Source organism: Hyla sarda, chromosome 6, assembly GCF_029499605.1.
Source record: "Hyla sarda isolate aHylSar1 chromosome 6, aHylSar1.hap1, whole genome shotgun sequence".
Taxonomy (NCBI): domain Eukaryota; kingdom Metazoa; phylum Chordata; class Amphibia; order Anura; family Hylidae; genus Hyla; species Hyla sarda.
In genome coordinates, this window is record NC_079194.1 from 128000164 (window position 1) to 128014268 (window position 14105).

Genomic DNA, 14105 nt, shown 5'->3' on the forward strand with positions numbered 1-14105 from the left:
GAATGGGGGGCTGCTGGAGTGTGGAGGATGGGGGGCTGCAGGAGTGTGAAGGATGGGGGGGCTGCACACTCCTGCAGCCCCCCATACTCCTTCAGCCCCCCATCCTCCCCTTCCCCTGTTGTCCTCCACACTCCTACCGTACCCTACAGCAGTATTTCCCAACCAATGTCCTCCAGCTGTTGCAAAACTACAACTCCCAGCATGCCCGGACAGCCTTTGGCTGTCCGGGCATGCTGGGAGTTGTAGTTTTGCAACAGCTGGAGGCACACTGGTTGGGAAACACTGCCCTACAGTGCTCCCCACCCCTCTGCCATAATAAACTTGGGTACCGGTACTCATTTCACTTTCTCACCGTACGGTACCCTGCGGCGAGATCTTCTCCTGTTGCTTAGCAGCCGGGGGCAGGGACACGTCCATGACGTCGGCGCGTATGCACGTTTAAGAACATCAGCGTCCCTGCCCCGGCTGAATTACTGTAAGCTAACTTGCCACGGGACCAGCCAAAGCAGGCGGGGGGGGGGGGGGGCTGTGGGGTCTGCGGGCATTACTGGGGTGGCCTGGGAGATGTGGAATCTGCGGGCATTACCGCACTGTGGTGGCCGGGCGCGGTGTCGGGTCTGCGGGCATTACTATGGCGGCCGGGGGGGGTCTGCGGGCATTACTGGCGGCCGCGGTCCGGATCTGGACCGCGCTCCGCCAGCAGATTACCCCTGGACTAGGTCTTATTTTCGGGGTAGGGCTTATATTGCCTGCTAGGGCTTATTTCGGGGTAGGGTTTATTTTCGGGGAAACACGGTAACTACAACACCCAACATGCCCTGATACAGCCTATGGTTCTGTGGGTGTTGCAGCATGTTGCACTGTATAGTAGGACAGTTAAGGTTATTGTGTAACATGCTGGAAGTTGTAGTTTTGATTCGTGTCAGCTGCAGAGCCATAGGCTGTGTCAAGGAATACTGGGAATTGCAGTTAGTAACTACAACACCTAGCATGCCCTGATGCAGCCTATGGCTTTGCAGCTGACCCGAACCAAAACTACAACTTCCAGTATGTTACACTTTATAGTTCTACAGTTTAGGTTATGGTGCAACATGCTGGAAGTTGTAGTTTTGGTTCGGGCGTGTTTGCGTCCATCCGTGGGACTCTTGGTCGGCGGGTGAGTATGAAGAGGGTGGGATTCTGGTGGTGCAATTTAGTGCAGGTGGCCAGAAGCCACTAAAAATAAATAAAAAAAATTAGATAGCACAACTGGCTTGGGCACTGCTCTAGTGCCCGACGTGTCAGTCCGCCCCTGTACAAAACATACATAGTACAAAACATACACCGGCCACTGCCCCCTATATCATACATTACATACATAATACATAGACACATCATACATACATGCCTACCGCTGCCCCCCACATCATACATTACATACACACATCACACATACACCATACACATATCATATATACACATCACACATACACTCACACCATACATACACCTGCCGCTGCCCCCTACATCATACATTACACACACATGACACATACAGACATCATACACACATCATATATACACATGACACATACACCATACATATGCACACATCATACATACACCCGCCTCTGATACACCCCCCCCCCCTAGTCATACATGGCCACGAGTGGACATCAGCACTGTAGTCACGGTGCAACAGTGTCGGGGGCGGCGCTCAGCCGCTTGCCCCTAGGCCGCATGAACTCTCTTTTCACAAACAATAAAGACCTGCCAGCCGGCACCTCAGGGGCTAAGAGCAGACTTGTGCATGCCTGCGCAGGGCACATCTGCAAATCTGCTCCCAGCGACAATCACGTAGACAGGCAGAAACGCCGGCGGGGGCTCTGATCAGCGGCCCCCGGCTACTGAAATCAGTGGGGGGCCGCCGTCCCCTCCATACAACGTGAGCGCCTGTGTGAGGTACAGACTTGCATCGGCTCCAGCGCCTCACACCGGCATTAAAGAAAAATAAGGGGGAAGTCGGTCTGTCCCTGCTTGCCCGATACAGGGCTAAATATATGAAAAATTCACCTGCCCAGCGCCTGGAACTACATGTCCCGGGCATCGGGCGATAGGATTTCCACATCCCTGCTGGTCTTTAGCTACCGTGAGATTCTCCCGTGTAGCCTTAGGCTGATTCCTTGCAATTCTCATTAAAACTCCATGAGGTAAGATCTTACATAGATAGTTTCCCAACCAAGAGAGATTTCCAGTTATTTTGTGTTTCTTCCATTTGTGTAAAATCGCACCAATTGTTGTAAACTTCTCACCGCACTGTGTTTGTGTTTTGTGCCATGATCTGTAGTTTTTATTGGTATAGCTTTTGCATTTATGATACTTTTTGATCACTTTTTATTCAGTGTTTTTCTGCGATGTGACCAAAAATCTGCAAGTTTGGACTTTCCTATTTTTTCTTTTTTCATTTACGTCATTCACCTACAGGATCATTAAAGGGGTACTCCAGTGCAAAAAAACTTTTTTTTAAATCAATTGGTGTCTTAGAGTTTCTATTTAAAAATCGTAATCCTCCAGTACTTATCAGCTGCTGTGTGCTCCACAGGAAGTTGTATTTTTTTCTGGAGTTCTTTTCAGTCTGTCCACCATGCTCTCTGCTGACACCTCTGTCCGTATCAGGAACTGTCCAGAGCAGGAGAGGTTTGCTATGGGAATTTGCTTATACTCTGGACAGTTCCTGACATGGACAGAGGTGTCAGCAGAGAGCACTGTTGTCAGATTGGAATGAATTCCAGAAAGAAATACAACTTCCTGTGGAGCATACAGCAGCTGATAAGTGCTGAAAGAATTAAGGTTTTTAAATAGAAGTAATTCCCAAATCTTTTTAACTTTCTGGCACCAGTTGATTTTAAAAAAAATATTTTCCACTGGAGTACCCCTTTAACATTATATTTAAATAGTTTGGACAATTTCACACACGTCAATACCAAATAACAATCTGATTGTAAATACTGGTCAGTGCTATACATTGGCATAGCATGGTTTAGTGATATCAGCGATCCACTTTTAAAGTCTGTCAGACCATACAAGCAGATTCCCAGAGCAGCCTAGGAGACCTTTCGCTGTCATCTTGACTCATTGGACCCCACAATCGCACTGCAGGTGATCTGTTGAGTCTTGGACAGCCCTGCAGATACTGTAGTTTCAGAACAATCAGCATTGATCATTGCTTCTGAAGGGTTAATGGCAGCCATCAACGTGATTGCTAATGTCCGACATTAGTGTTGGGTCCCCTGGACTTGCAGTCTATGAAAAGAGCAGAACTCACTTCATAGATCGTACAGGATGCAGAGCATAAATCTACACCCTGGTGCGCTAAGTGCCATTAGTAAAACTTTCCTTGGTACTCCGTATAGGCACTATATTTATCGAAGTAAATAATACTCCACAGCAAGCAAATTTTAGGAGCTAATGAAAGTTGTGAAGCTCCTCAAGCACTTCTGTGTTTTCCTTCAGATAAGCGAGAATGCATTTTACTAAAGGTTGTAAAACAAAATATCAAACCAGGCACTGAGACAAAAGAGAAATAATGCATGAGACAATAAAATGGTAGTGATACCAAAGCGGTAACGTTTCTCCTTGAGGAGAGCCTCATAAAGATGTGTGGAGATTGATGCACCATTCATGCTCCACTGTGAATTCTAGAAAGAAAGATATACAGAGCAACTCTCTGACACCACCATTTCGGAGGTAGTTATAGTCACTGTTAGGGAGGGGAAGGAATGTCGGACACATTTTCCCAGTATATTATTCATTGACACCCTAAACAAGAAGATAGGATCTCTCCTAAGTTTGCAGTATATTTTAAATAGTCTACAATAGTGTAAACTTTCCAAACATATAACTCCCCATCTAGTACATATACTACACCATCATCTATACAAACTATAATACAGTAGAATCTCCCAATAGGGGAAACTCATGGGAAATAAAAAAGTGTCCGCTATTAAGAGATGTCCCCAATTGGGGAAAAAAGGCTCAAACATCTTTTTAAATAACCATATACTGTACTGTACTCACTCCAGGGTGCAATTACCTGTAAAACATGATACAAGTGATATTACAGAAGAATCTCCTAGTGCCACCCCTTATTACCCCTTATCACTCCCCTGTACCATTTCATCCCCCTTTATACCCTGTGCCACTTTATTGCCCCTGTTCCTTGTGCCAAATCATCCCCCTTACTCCCTGTGCTACATCATTTCCCCTTGATCCCCCTGTGCCATTTAATTCCCCCTTTATTACCCTCAGTGCAAATTCATCCCTCCCCTCTTTACCACCCCCTGTGGGAAATGATGTGGCACAGGGGGTAATAAAGGGGGGGGATTGATTAGGCACAAGGGAAATAAAGTGGCACGGAGGGATCAGGGTGGTGAATGATGTGGCCTGCAGACGTACAGAAGCAGGAGACCACTGTTTAAACAGCTGTCTTCTACTTCTGTGCTGGGGCTACTGCAGCCTGGGCCCCTTACTTGGGGTATTGACTGTATCCCCCCCCCCCCCCCTTGTGTACAAGGTAGGGCCGGCACTTAAGCCTGATTGTCCCCTATTGGGAGTGTTTTGTCCCCTATTCGGAGGGTGCAAAATAAGTCTTAAAGGGGTATTCCAGGCAAAAACTTTTTTATATATACATATATATCAACTGGCTCTGGAAAGTTAAACAGATTTGTAAATTAATTCTACTAAAAAATCTTAATCCTTCCAATAGTTATTAGCTTCTGAAGTTAAGTTGCTGTTTTCTGTCTAACTGCTCTCTGATTACTCACCTCCCGTGAGCTGTCCAGCTCCTATGGGGATATTTTCCCATCATGCACAGCTCCCGGGACGTGACATCATCATTGAGCAGTTAGACAGAAAACTTCAGAAGCTAATAACTATTGTAAGGATTAAGATTTTTTAATTTACAAATCTGTTTAACTTTCCGGAGCCAGTTGATATATAAAAAAAAGTTTTTGTCTGGAATACCCCTTTAAGTCTTATGGGACTCTGCCTAGGAATTAAAAACTGTCCGCTATTGGGAGGTGTCCGCTAAGGAAGATTTTACTGTATTGTAATTTATGAGCTCATGAATTGTCGAAAAGTGGCGTTTACATAAGTTTCTCTTGACCTCAAAATATGAAGCCTATGATAGTCCCATCATGCAATGCTTTAAAATCTTTTTCCAGCAAGAAACTTGTCTGAATCTTTTCTTGACTGTAAAGGGTAATGAAATGAGTTACATGTGTATAAGATTTCCATCAGCCGCCAGATCAGATCAGAACATTTTTTTATTATAAATTCTTTTCATAGTACCTTATCATTCTCATAAACCATAAATTCAGCTTGCACAAGCTTTTCATTGTCAATAAACATGCAAATGTGTTAGGTAATGCTTGGAAAATAATGTGCATATTAGAGCGTAGTTTCAATTCTTTGATCATTTCCATTTGTTTCATAAACAGACAGGAGTAGGACAGGATCACTTATTCATTACTCTGCCCAATAAATCATTCAATTTAGTCATTTCTTTTCCATGTTTTATATCTTCTGTCTTCTGCACCTCCTGCCTCCTCTGAACCGTTGTTTTGGACATGAGAAGATCTTTGTCTGTTCTGGATCATTTCTCCACATCAGAACGGCTAGAATCAGATGTGCCTTCTTAAGATGAACTAAACACCTAAAGGTTTTATTGTAATGACTATTACATCTTTTCTTATTACCCCTGTTTTCTTTTTAAATGGGTTTCACTGAGCTTTTATTTAGTTTTATCGCACAATTAGTAAACTGTATCAAACATCAAAACATCTATATTCAGAAAACCTCAAGTGGGGAAAATAATATTAGATGTCAGCAGCTTACAATCAATACAAACTGATGAGTACATAAGAGCACAAAAAGTCTGCTCCAAAGTAGTAGTGTTTTCAGAACAATGCGTGCATATGGTTACAAAAGAGTCAGTACATTGTGGTGATCACCCACTGTACACATAGCATGGATGAACCTTCAAAGGGTTAATCAGCTTTTGACAGTTAAAGGGGTATTCCAGGAAAAAACTTTTTTTTATATATCAACTGGCTCCAGAAAGTTAAACAGATTTGTAAATTACTTCTATTAATTTTTTTTTAATCCTTTCAGTACTTATGAGCCTCTGAAGTTAAGATTGTTCTTTTCTGTCTAAGTGATCTCTGGTGACACGTGTCTCGGGAAACGCCCAGTTTAGAAGAGGTTTGCTATGGGGATTTGCTTCTAAACTGAGTGGTTCCCGAGACAGGTGTCATCAGAGACCACTTAGACAGAAAAGAACAACCTTAACTTCAGAAGCTCATAAGTACTGAAAGGATTAAGATTTTTTAATAGAAGTAATTTGCAGATCTGTTTAACTTTCTGGAGCCAGTTGATACAAAAAAAAAAGTTTTTTCCTGGATAACCCCTTTAAATACACTATTTGCATTAGGCCAACAACAAGTTAAGTAAGTGTACGCCAAACCCAGTCCTCACATCCACACCAAATCTTTGGCATTGTTAAAATAGAGAAATTATGAGGTGCACTTCAGTATTAAATAGGTAGATGAGCTATATGCCTTCAGAAGGAATGATGATCCTCAGCACTCTCATGTTAATACTATCATAAAAATATTATTTACAATATGTATTAGAAGCGTGATGAAGAATAGGCTGTATAATCTTCTGTATAAACTGCCATGTAAGAGGATATAATATATAAACTCTAGCGGGTATAAGAGTCCCATGTGTAATGTCATTAGTTTTGTAGGCAAAAAGGGTTGGACGTGTTGCTAGAAAGCAATACAGATGTCCCTAAAGTTACAATATTATTATTATACAATGTTTTTTTCTGGACCTTTGTAACTAGAAACCCCACTCCACATTAAATGCCACAGACAGTCCAGATCTGCAGCACATATGAACGTCTGAAAGATCCAACCAATCAGAGCAGGTATTTTACCGGTAAAACACCCATATTACTGAAGTCCATGCACTGATTGGTAGACTAGTAGTATTTCTCTACTGTGCAGTACTACATGTCCTATATTGCCCTTTACTTGTGCCAGGATGAGCTGATCCTTTGATCCAGGTGAGGGTGGCTCCATTTTTTATTTCTGCTTGTTGTGTGTGCTGCACTGTACTGTAGAGAAATACTACTAATCTACCTATGTATAAAGGATTTGTTTTTGAACTGATGGCGGCTATTTCTCACTTTGGCATATAAGGACTTGCCTTATTAGATATCTGCCAGTATTTAATCTACATAAAAATTTTTTTTTTTTTTTTTAGGATTAAATCTTGGGGGCTTTAGAACCAATTACTAGTTTTTCATATTTTAACATACAACAGTAGAAGGATTTACACATTTAAATGATTTACATTAGGCTAAAAAGAAGGTAAATGCACTCCAAAACCAGTCTAAACATATACAGACAATTCCATTCACCATTGCTTTCCCCATTCATACAGCCATGCCAAATAACAACAAAACTGCCGATCCACTTTATTGCGATGCCTCCATAAGTCTGTAAATCCCACTTCAACTACACCACTATATGGGGGAGGACTATAGAGCGTGGCCATGCTGTGGAGAAGGCACACTTTTGCCATCTTGGATGACTGGGCCAAGATCCCTCTGTCCTCTCCTCTTACTCTGGCTCTGCATTGTGGGGACAAGAATAGCTATCTCCTCAGAGTACACACCATTAACAACAACCCTGATATCTAGTCTTTAGCCAACTGCAAATCCACTCAACTGTCCAGGAATGAAGTCCAAACCACAATAATTGATCAGCTCTTTATGGGCAACTGTATAAATGGCTTTGTTGAAATAATGATTTCCTAATGCTGCCTACAATTATTTCTTAAAGCCTCTGGCTTGGCAAAGGGAGATGGGGTGGAGTCTCATCACTGCAGGTAAACTAATTAGATTAACCCAATCACCTGGCTAGACTCCAGCAGTCTAAACAACTAAGAAGGAAAGGAATACATAGGCAAATAATATTGAAGTATAAAATGAACAATAGTACACATGAGCGAGTACTCAAATATACTGTTTATTATATGCAGTGTTAATGCATTTTATTATTGAGTGTCTGTGTGTTTTTTAGAGCAATACTGACATGAGGTGAATGTGATTTGACCCATAATCATAATTTAACATTGCAGCAAACAAATGTAATGTGTATGAACACCGCTGCAGGGGAGCTGTATAACTACCATATATCCTGATCTCATAGAGACAGCAGCAGCAGTAGTATATACATAGAGCTGGGAGAGGTTAAGGAGCTGTCAGGAGGGATCTGATAGGTGATGATGTCATCCTGTAGTTCATAGGAAATCAGCTTACCCACGACTGACTACTTTCTTGGACACATCAAAACTATGGGTCAAGTAATCACATGACCCAGATACAGTAATTAAAGGCATGTATGCAGATGTGATGGAATACAACATATCAAAAATCCTAGAGGGCTCCCTGGGATGGGTACCATCTGGACCCATTCCCTTATTTAACAGACAGTGCCACCTTGTCTTAAGTCACATCACCTATAGGAGTCTCATAGATGAAAAGCATGACCAGCAACTTCACATGCAGACTTTCACCAACGTGAGAATGAAAGATCCGTAAATTAAGCTCTTACAATCCCGGTGCTTGAGATAAGAAAACCAGTTCTTTGATCATAAATACATATATGGGTTATTAAAAACATGGATTGTGACAGGAATTGATATGAACTATTACCTTTTTTGCTTTGTACTTTATTTCTGAATGGTTAAGACTCTTCTATATATTGTGGGCTCAGCAGTTGGCCAGTCCTACATCAGATACATTCACCTTTCCTACTCATTAGTGTGAACTGAAAAGCGTACAGAAAGAACATTTGGTTTTTCTGGAGACTTTTGTCTCCAGCCTAATGCAGTTATCTCCCTTTAAGAGGACATACTGATGACTATCAACGGCTGTTCAGATATGTTTAATGGGGATTATGTGAATAAAACATAACACATAATAGGTACAAAAAAATAGATATTGAAGAGGGCATCTAAGTTTTTCAGGAATACAAGGCAAGAATCCATACTTTTTGTTATACAAAAGAGTGGCTACATATTCAATTCTCTGTAGTACATATAGCAGCAATTTTAATCTAATTAAAAGCATTATATTGAAATACCTATAACAAGTCAAGATAGAATTATATCATTGAAGCTGTTTTGTGTGTTGCAAGGAAAGGCAAAACTGTGGTTTTTAAAAAGAGATTCTAAAATTTTAGAGACTGTGGAAGAAGGGCTGTCATACTGGCACAAAACTGGTATACAGAATGGTGAACTGCATGAAGCCAGTTCTTTCATTTCATTTGTGACACAGACCTTGTGATCATAAAACATATGATATGTAGCCTAATATATGTTGGCTGCACAGCAATAAATCTGAAAACCTGTGTAGCAGAGCATATTTTTGATTTTAAAGAGTTGTACATAAAAGGGTACTTCGGGGACGCCCTGCGATCAGAAACTGATCATGGAATAGGGGATAATTTTATTTCCCTGAAGTACCATTTTAATGTATTAAAATTTAGACAACCACCAGCCTACCAAGTGTCCTGGTTTTTACCAGCGTCGGACAACATTCTTGGTGCCATGTCTCTGCTGTATTTCTTGGTCTTCCTGCTCTAGTGTGTCTCTTGCTGCAGTTTCCGCTCTGTCCACTAGGGGGCGAACGTTAGCACTGGCTAAGTTTTATAGAGCAAGTGTGCATTCCCTTATGGATCCTCCTCCAAGCTCAGCCAGGAACTCCCTGCTGTTCCTGACCTTAGCAAGTTCCATTTTGAATTGCATCCTGCACTGCTATGGCCCCTGAAGCTTGCCTCTCCGCCTGTCTGTCCGCTGATCCTACCTATGTATTGGAACTGCCTTTTGCCTCATCCCTTGAACTTTGTAACTGCTCTGACGCTACCTTTTAATATCAGTTTTCCCCATTCTGCCTTCCTAGCGGGCTGCCACTTGTGGCACTATAACCCCCTCCTTTCCCTACATACCGCCTATAGTAGTGTATTGTAAAACATTCCTCAGCATAGCGCCAGCCTGTTCAGTCCAGGGCACTTTATTCTAGCACTGTATATGTGCAAGATCTCTCCCTTCTGCCAAAGCCATACACCATGGCAGAGAGGAACCTGGATTAAAAGTGGGTGTTCTCCTGTCATTGGCCAGAGAAGTAAGGTAAAGCATGTCAGTGTGTGAGTAGTGTTGGCAAATAGCCCAGTTGCAGTTCTGCCCCTGAAATGGAGAGAATGAGAAATAGCTTTGCACTGTGTTCTCATGAACTCATAGTATTAAGAGCTCAAAATCTTCTTCTCACCTCACTGAAGGTTCAAGGCAACAAAGTATTGGTGCACTTCCAATAGTCTAAGCCAGTGATCTACAAATTGTAATCATTTCATTGGAGGGTAAACTATGTCTCCCAGCATGCATTGTTTGCTGCTGTTTGGGCATGCAGGTAATTGTTTCACCAAACTTTGGAGATCCCTGGCCTAAGTGTAGTAGAAAGTTATTATTTATTTTGTATTCCTGACAGTAAGTTATCAATGGCTCAGATCCTGGGAAGGGTACAGTGATCACTCACTTTTTAATTGCCTCAACATACAATAGTTTCAACATACAATGGTCCTTTCTGGACCATTGTAACTTGAAACCAGACTCAACATACAATGCTATGGACAGTCCAGATCTGTGAAACATGTCAATGGCTGGAAGAACCGACTAATCAGAATGGGCATTCACTGGTAAAACCCCTATATTACTGAAGTTCATGCATTGACTGGCTGTCTGGTAGTACAGGGTGGTACTACATGTTCTGTACTACTCTTTATCTGTGCAACGGTTATCTGCTCCTTTGGACACCAAGTAAGGGTGGCTTCATTTTACTTTTTTAGGACATTGCGTGTACTGTACAGAACTCTGAAGAAGCTCCTTTACTCTACATAGACAGTGATTTACAGCTTCCAGCAGCTCTTTCTTACTTTTATTTGTGAGGACTTTCTTTCTCTGTATTAGTTATCTACTTATTTTTCTTTAATCCTCACTTCATCCTATTTTTGGATGATATTTTGGTGGCTTCACAACCAATTACCAGGTTTTCAAAGGGTTATGATCTCCACATAGAATGGTCTAAACATATTATCGTTGTGCTGGAACCAATTAATATTGTAACTTGAGGGACCACTGTATTAATATTAGTTCCATCCCTGGCTCTGAAGATTAATTTCCAGAAAAGTATAAACACATTCATGATTTATACAGTATACACCCTGGCCCAGATTTATCAAACTGTTTGAGAGAAAAACTGGAGTGATTTTCCCACAGCAACCAATCACAGCTCAGGTAACAAGCTCTGGTAAAGTGAAAGCTGAGCTGTGATTGGTTGCTGTGGGAAAATCACTCTATTTTTTTCTCTCTCAAGGTTTGATAAATCTCGGCCCATATGCATATATGAATATACTCTGATAACCTCTCTCTAAATATGTAGCATATAAACTGTTAATTTTGGCAGAAAATAGCTTACTTGTACTGAGAAGGTCTTTATCCCCTTGCCGCAAATGGACGTTCATTAATGTCCATCTGTGGCTCCCGAGGTATGACGAGCGCTCTGCAGGTGAGTGCACATAATACCCGGTGGGTCCCGGTTGCTATAAGCAACCGAGACCCACGGCTAATGCCGGACATCGCCGATCGAGCGGATATCAGGCATTAACCGTTTAGACATGGCAATCAAACTTGATCGCCGCGTCTAAAACAAAAAGTAAACTTTGCCGGTTAGCTCAGTGGTGCTGTTCGGGACCGCGGCGTCCCAAACAGATTGCAGGGGTCGAGGAGGATCCCAATCTGCCTCCTTGCGGTCCTATCGCCGAATTACTGCTCTGTGCCTGAGATCAAGGCAGGAGCAATTGAGCAGCGATAACACAGATCAATGCCATGCTATTGCATAGAAGTGATCAGTGTAGAAAATCAGTATGTGCATAGTGCTGGGCGGTATACCGGTTCATACCGAATACCGACATTGTTCTTCTCCACGATATGAATTTTTCCCATACCGCAATACCGGTTGGGCCCCTCCCTCCCCCCCTCGAATTAATGATTTATCAGCCGCAGCTTGCTGTCCCCGCATCGGGCAACTAATCATGTGTCACCCGTGGGCGCTGTTCTGCAGGTGATAGGCTGAGCGCACTGTCATGTAAGAAGCCGGCCGGTGATAGGCAGCTGACAGGGCTGCAGCCGGTGATAGGCTGACTGCTCTGTGACGTTCCCATCCCCAGGAAGCAGCATGAGCAGCGGGGGGACCGTGAGGCTGGTTCTGGAGCAACGGGGGAACATAGGAAGAAGATGAGTTAAAGTTTGTTTTTTAATATTTGCAGCCCGGGCACAGGAATACAGAGTACAGTACAGCGCAGCAGCTGATAATTATTTGGCAGGGGGGGAGAGAAGCAGTGCTCTCAGGTCACATATGATTAGTCCCCCCGATGTGGGGGACAGCGCAGCGCTGGGCTGATAAACCGGTGGGAGGAGGGGGGGTTGACGCTCCCCCCCCATCACATGATGATGATGGGGGGGGGGGGTAAATACCGTGGAACCGCCATCATTTACAAAAATACCGTGATACACATTTTTGGTCATACCGCCCAGCTCTATGTGTGCAATGTTATAGTCCCCTATGGGGGCTATAACATTGCAAAAAAAATAAAAGTGAAAATAAAGTGTTAATAAATGTGATTTAACCCCTTCTCTTATAAAAGGTTGAATAACCCCCCTTTTCCCATAAAAAAAAAGTGGTATCGCTGCGTGCGTAAATGTCTGAACTATAAAAATATATTGTTAATTAAACCGCATGGTCAAAAAATATTCCAAAGTCCAAAATAGCGTATTTTTGGTCACTTTTTATACCATAAAAAAATTTATAAAAAGTGATCAAAACGTCAGATCAAAACAAAAATAGTACAGATAAAATCTTCAGATCACAGCACAATAAATGAGCCCTCATACCGCCCCTTATACAGAAAAATAAAAAAGTTATAGGGGTCATAAGACATTTTTCAACGTATTAATTTTGGTGCAAGTAGTTATAATTTTTTTTTGTAGTAAAATAAAATCTAATCTATATAAATTGGGTATCCTTGCGACTTTATGGACCCACAGAATAAATATCATGTGCTATTTTTACCGAAAAATGCACTGCGTAGAAACGGAAGCCGCTAAAACTTACAAAATGACTTTTATTTGTGGGGCAAAAAAAAAAAAAAAAAAATTCTGGTTTCGTCATAGATTTTTTTGTGAAATTATTAATGGTATTACTAAGTAAAATTGTTGGTGCAAAGAACAAGCCCCCATATGGATTTTTAGGTGGGCAATTGAAAGTGCTATGATTTTTAGAAGGTGAGGAGGAAAAAACTAAAGTGCAAAAATGAAAAATCGCCAAAGAGGGAAGGGGTTATCAAGGTGGAAAATCCTGTATCATTTTCAGCAATGCCAACTTCATTAGATGTGAAATCAGGTCTGACTCCAAATTAAATCTACTCATGCATTATCTTCTAATTTAAGGATAATGGGAAAAGACACGGTCTTAGAGGCGCTGCACAAAGGAGGTCACAAAAGGGGAGACTCGAGCCAGCACAGGACAATAAGAATTTATTTGACACAATGGATGACGTATTTCAGCACACAGAGTGTCTTCCTCAGGTCAAAGCATACAGTGCATTCATTGGGGTGGTAGGATGCAAGGATGCACAGATTCCGGTGAGACGGCTCCATTTCCCTTTTGCTGTCTTTTTTTTTTTTTTTTTGCTTACACAATGTCCGAACCCAGAACCCCCCCCCCCCCCCCCAATCAGACAGGTCTCTGCGGCCTTGGTCACTTATTACACTTGTGTGAGCTGCAAAACAAAAATGCCTTGTGGTTCTGCTGAACCAACCTGTCCTGCCTTCACCACTGCGCGCTCCGGCCCTTCTGGTGTTTCTTCCCAGGAAGTTCTGCCAGAATCTGTGGGCTCTGCTAATCCCCCCCCTGGAATGGGTTTTTTCCCTCTGTCTGTTTC

The 14105-nt window shown here is 42.2% G+C and overlaps 1 protein-coding gene across 6 annotated transcripts in view; it reads left to right on the plus strand.

The window, feature by feature from the left end:
* The window catches only part of RAD18 (RAD18 E3 ubiquitin protein ligase), a 577293-nt gene that overhangs the window by 512544 nt on the left and 50644 nt on the right, over positions 1-14105 (plus strand). Inside the window, exon 13 of one of the 6 annotated variants that reach the window (XM_056524989.1) lies at positions 5615-5958. The exons of the other annotated variants lie outside the window; for them this stretch is intronic. Within the exon in view, the coding sequence (XP_056380964.1) occupies positions 5615-5678 (64 nt within the window). The 3' untranslated portion in view covers positions 5679-5958. Of the gene's footprint in view, positions 1-5614; positions 5959-14105 lie in introns of those variants that run through there. 6 annotated transcript variants of the gene reach the window in all.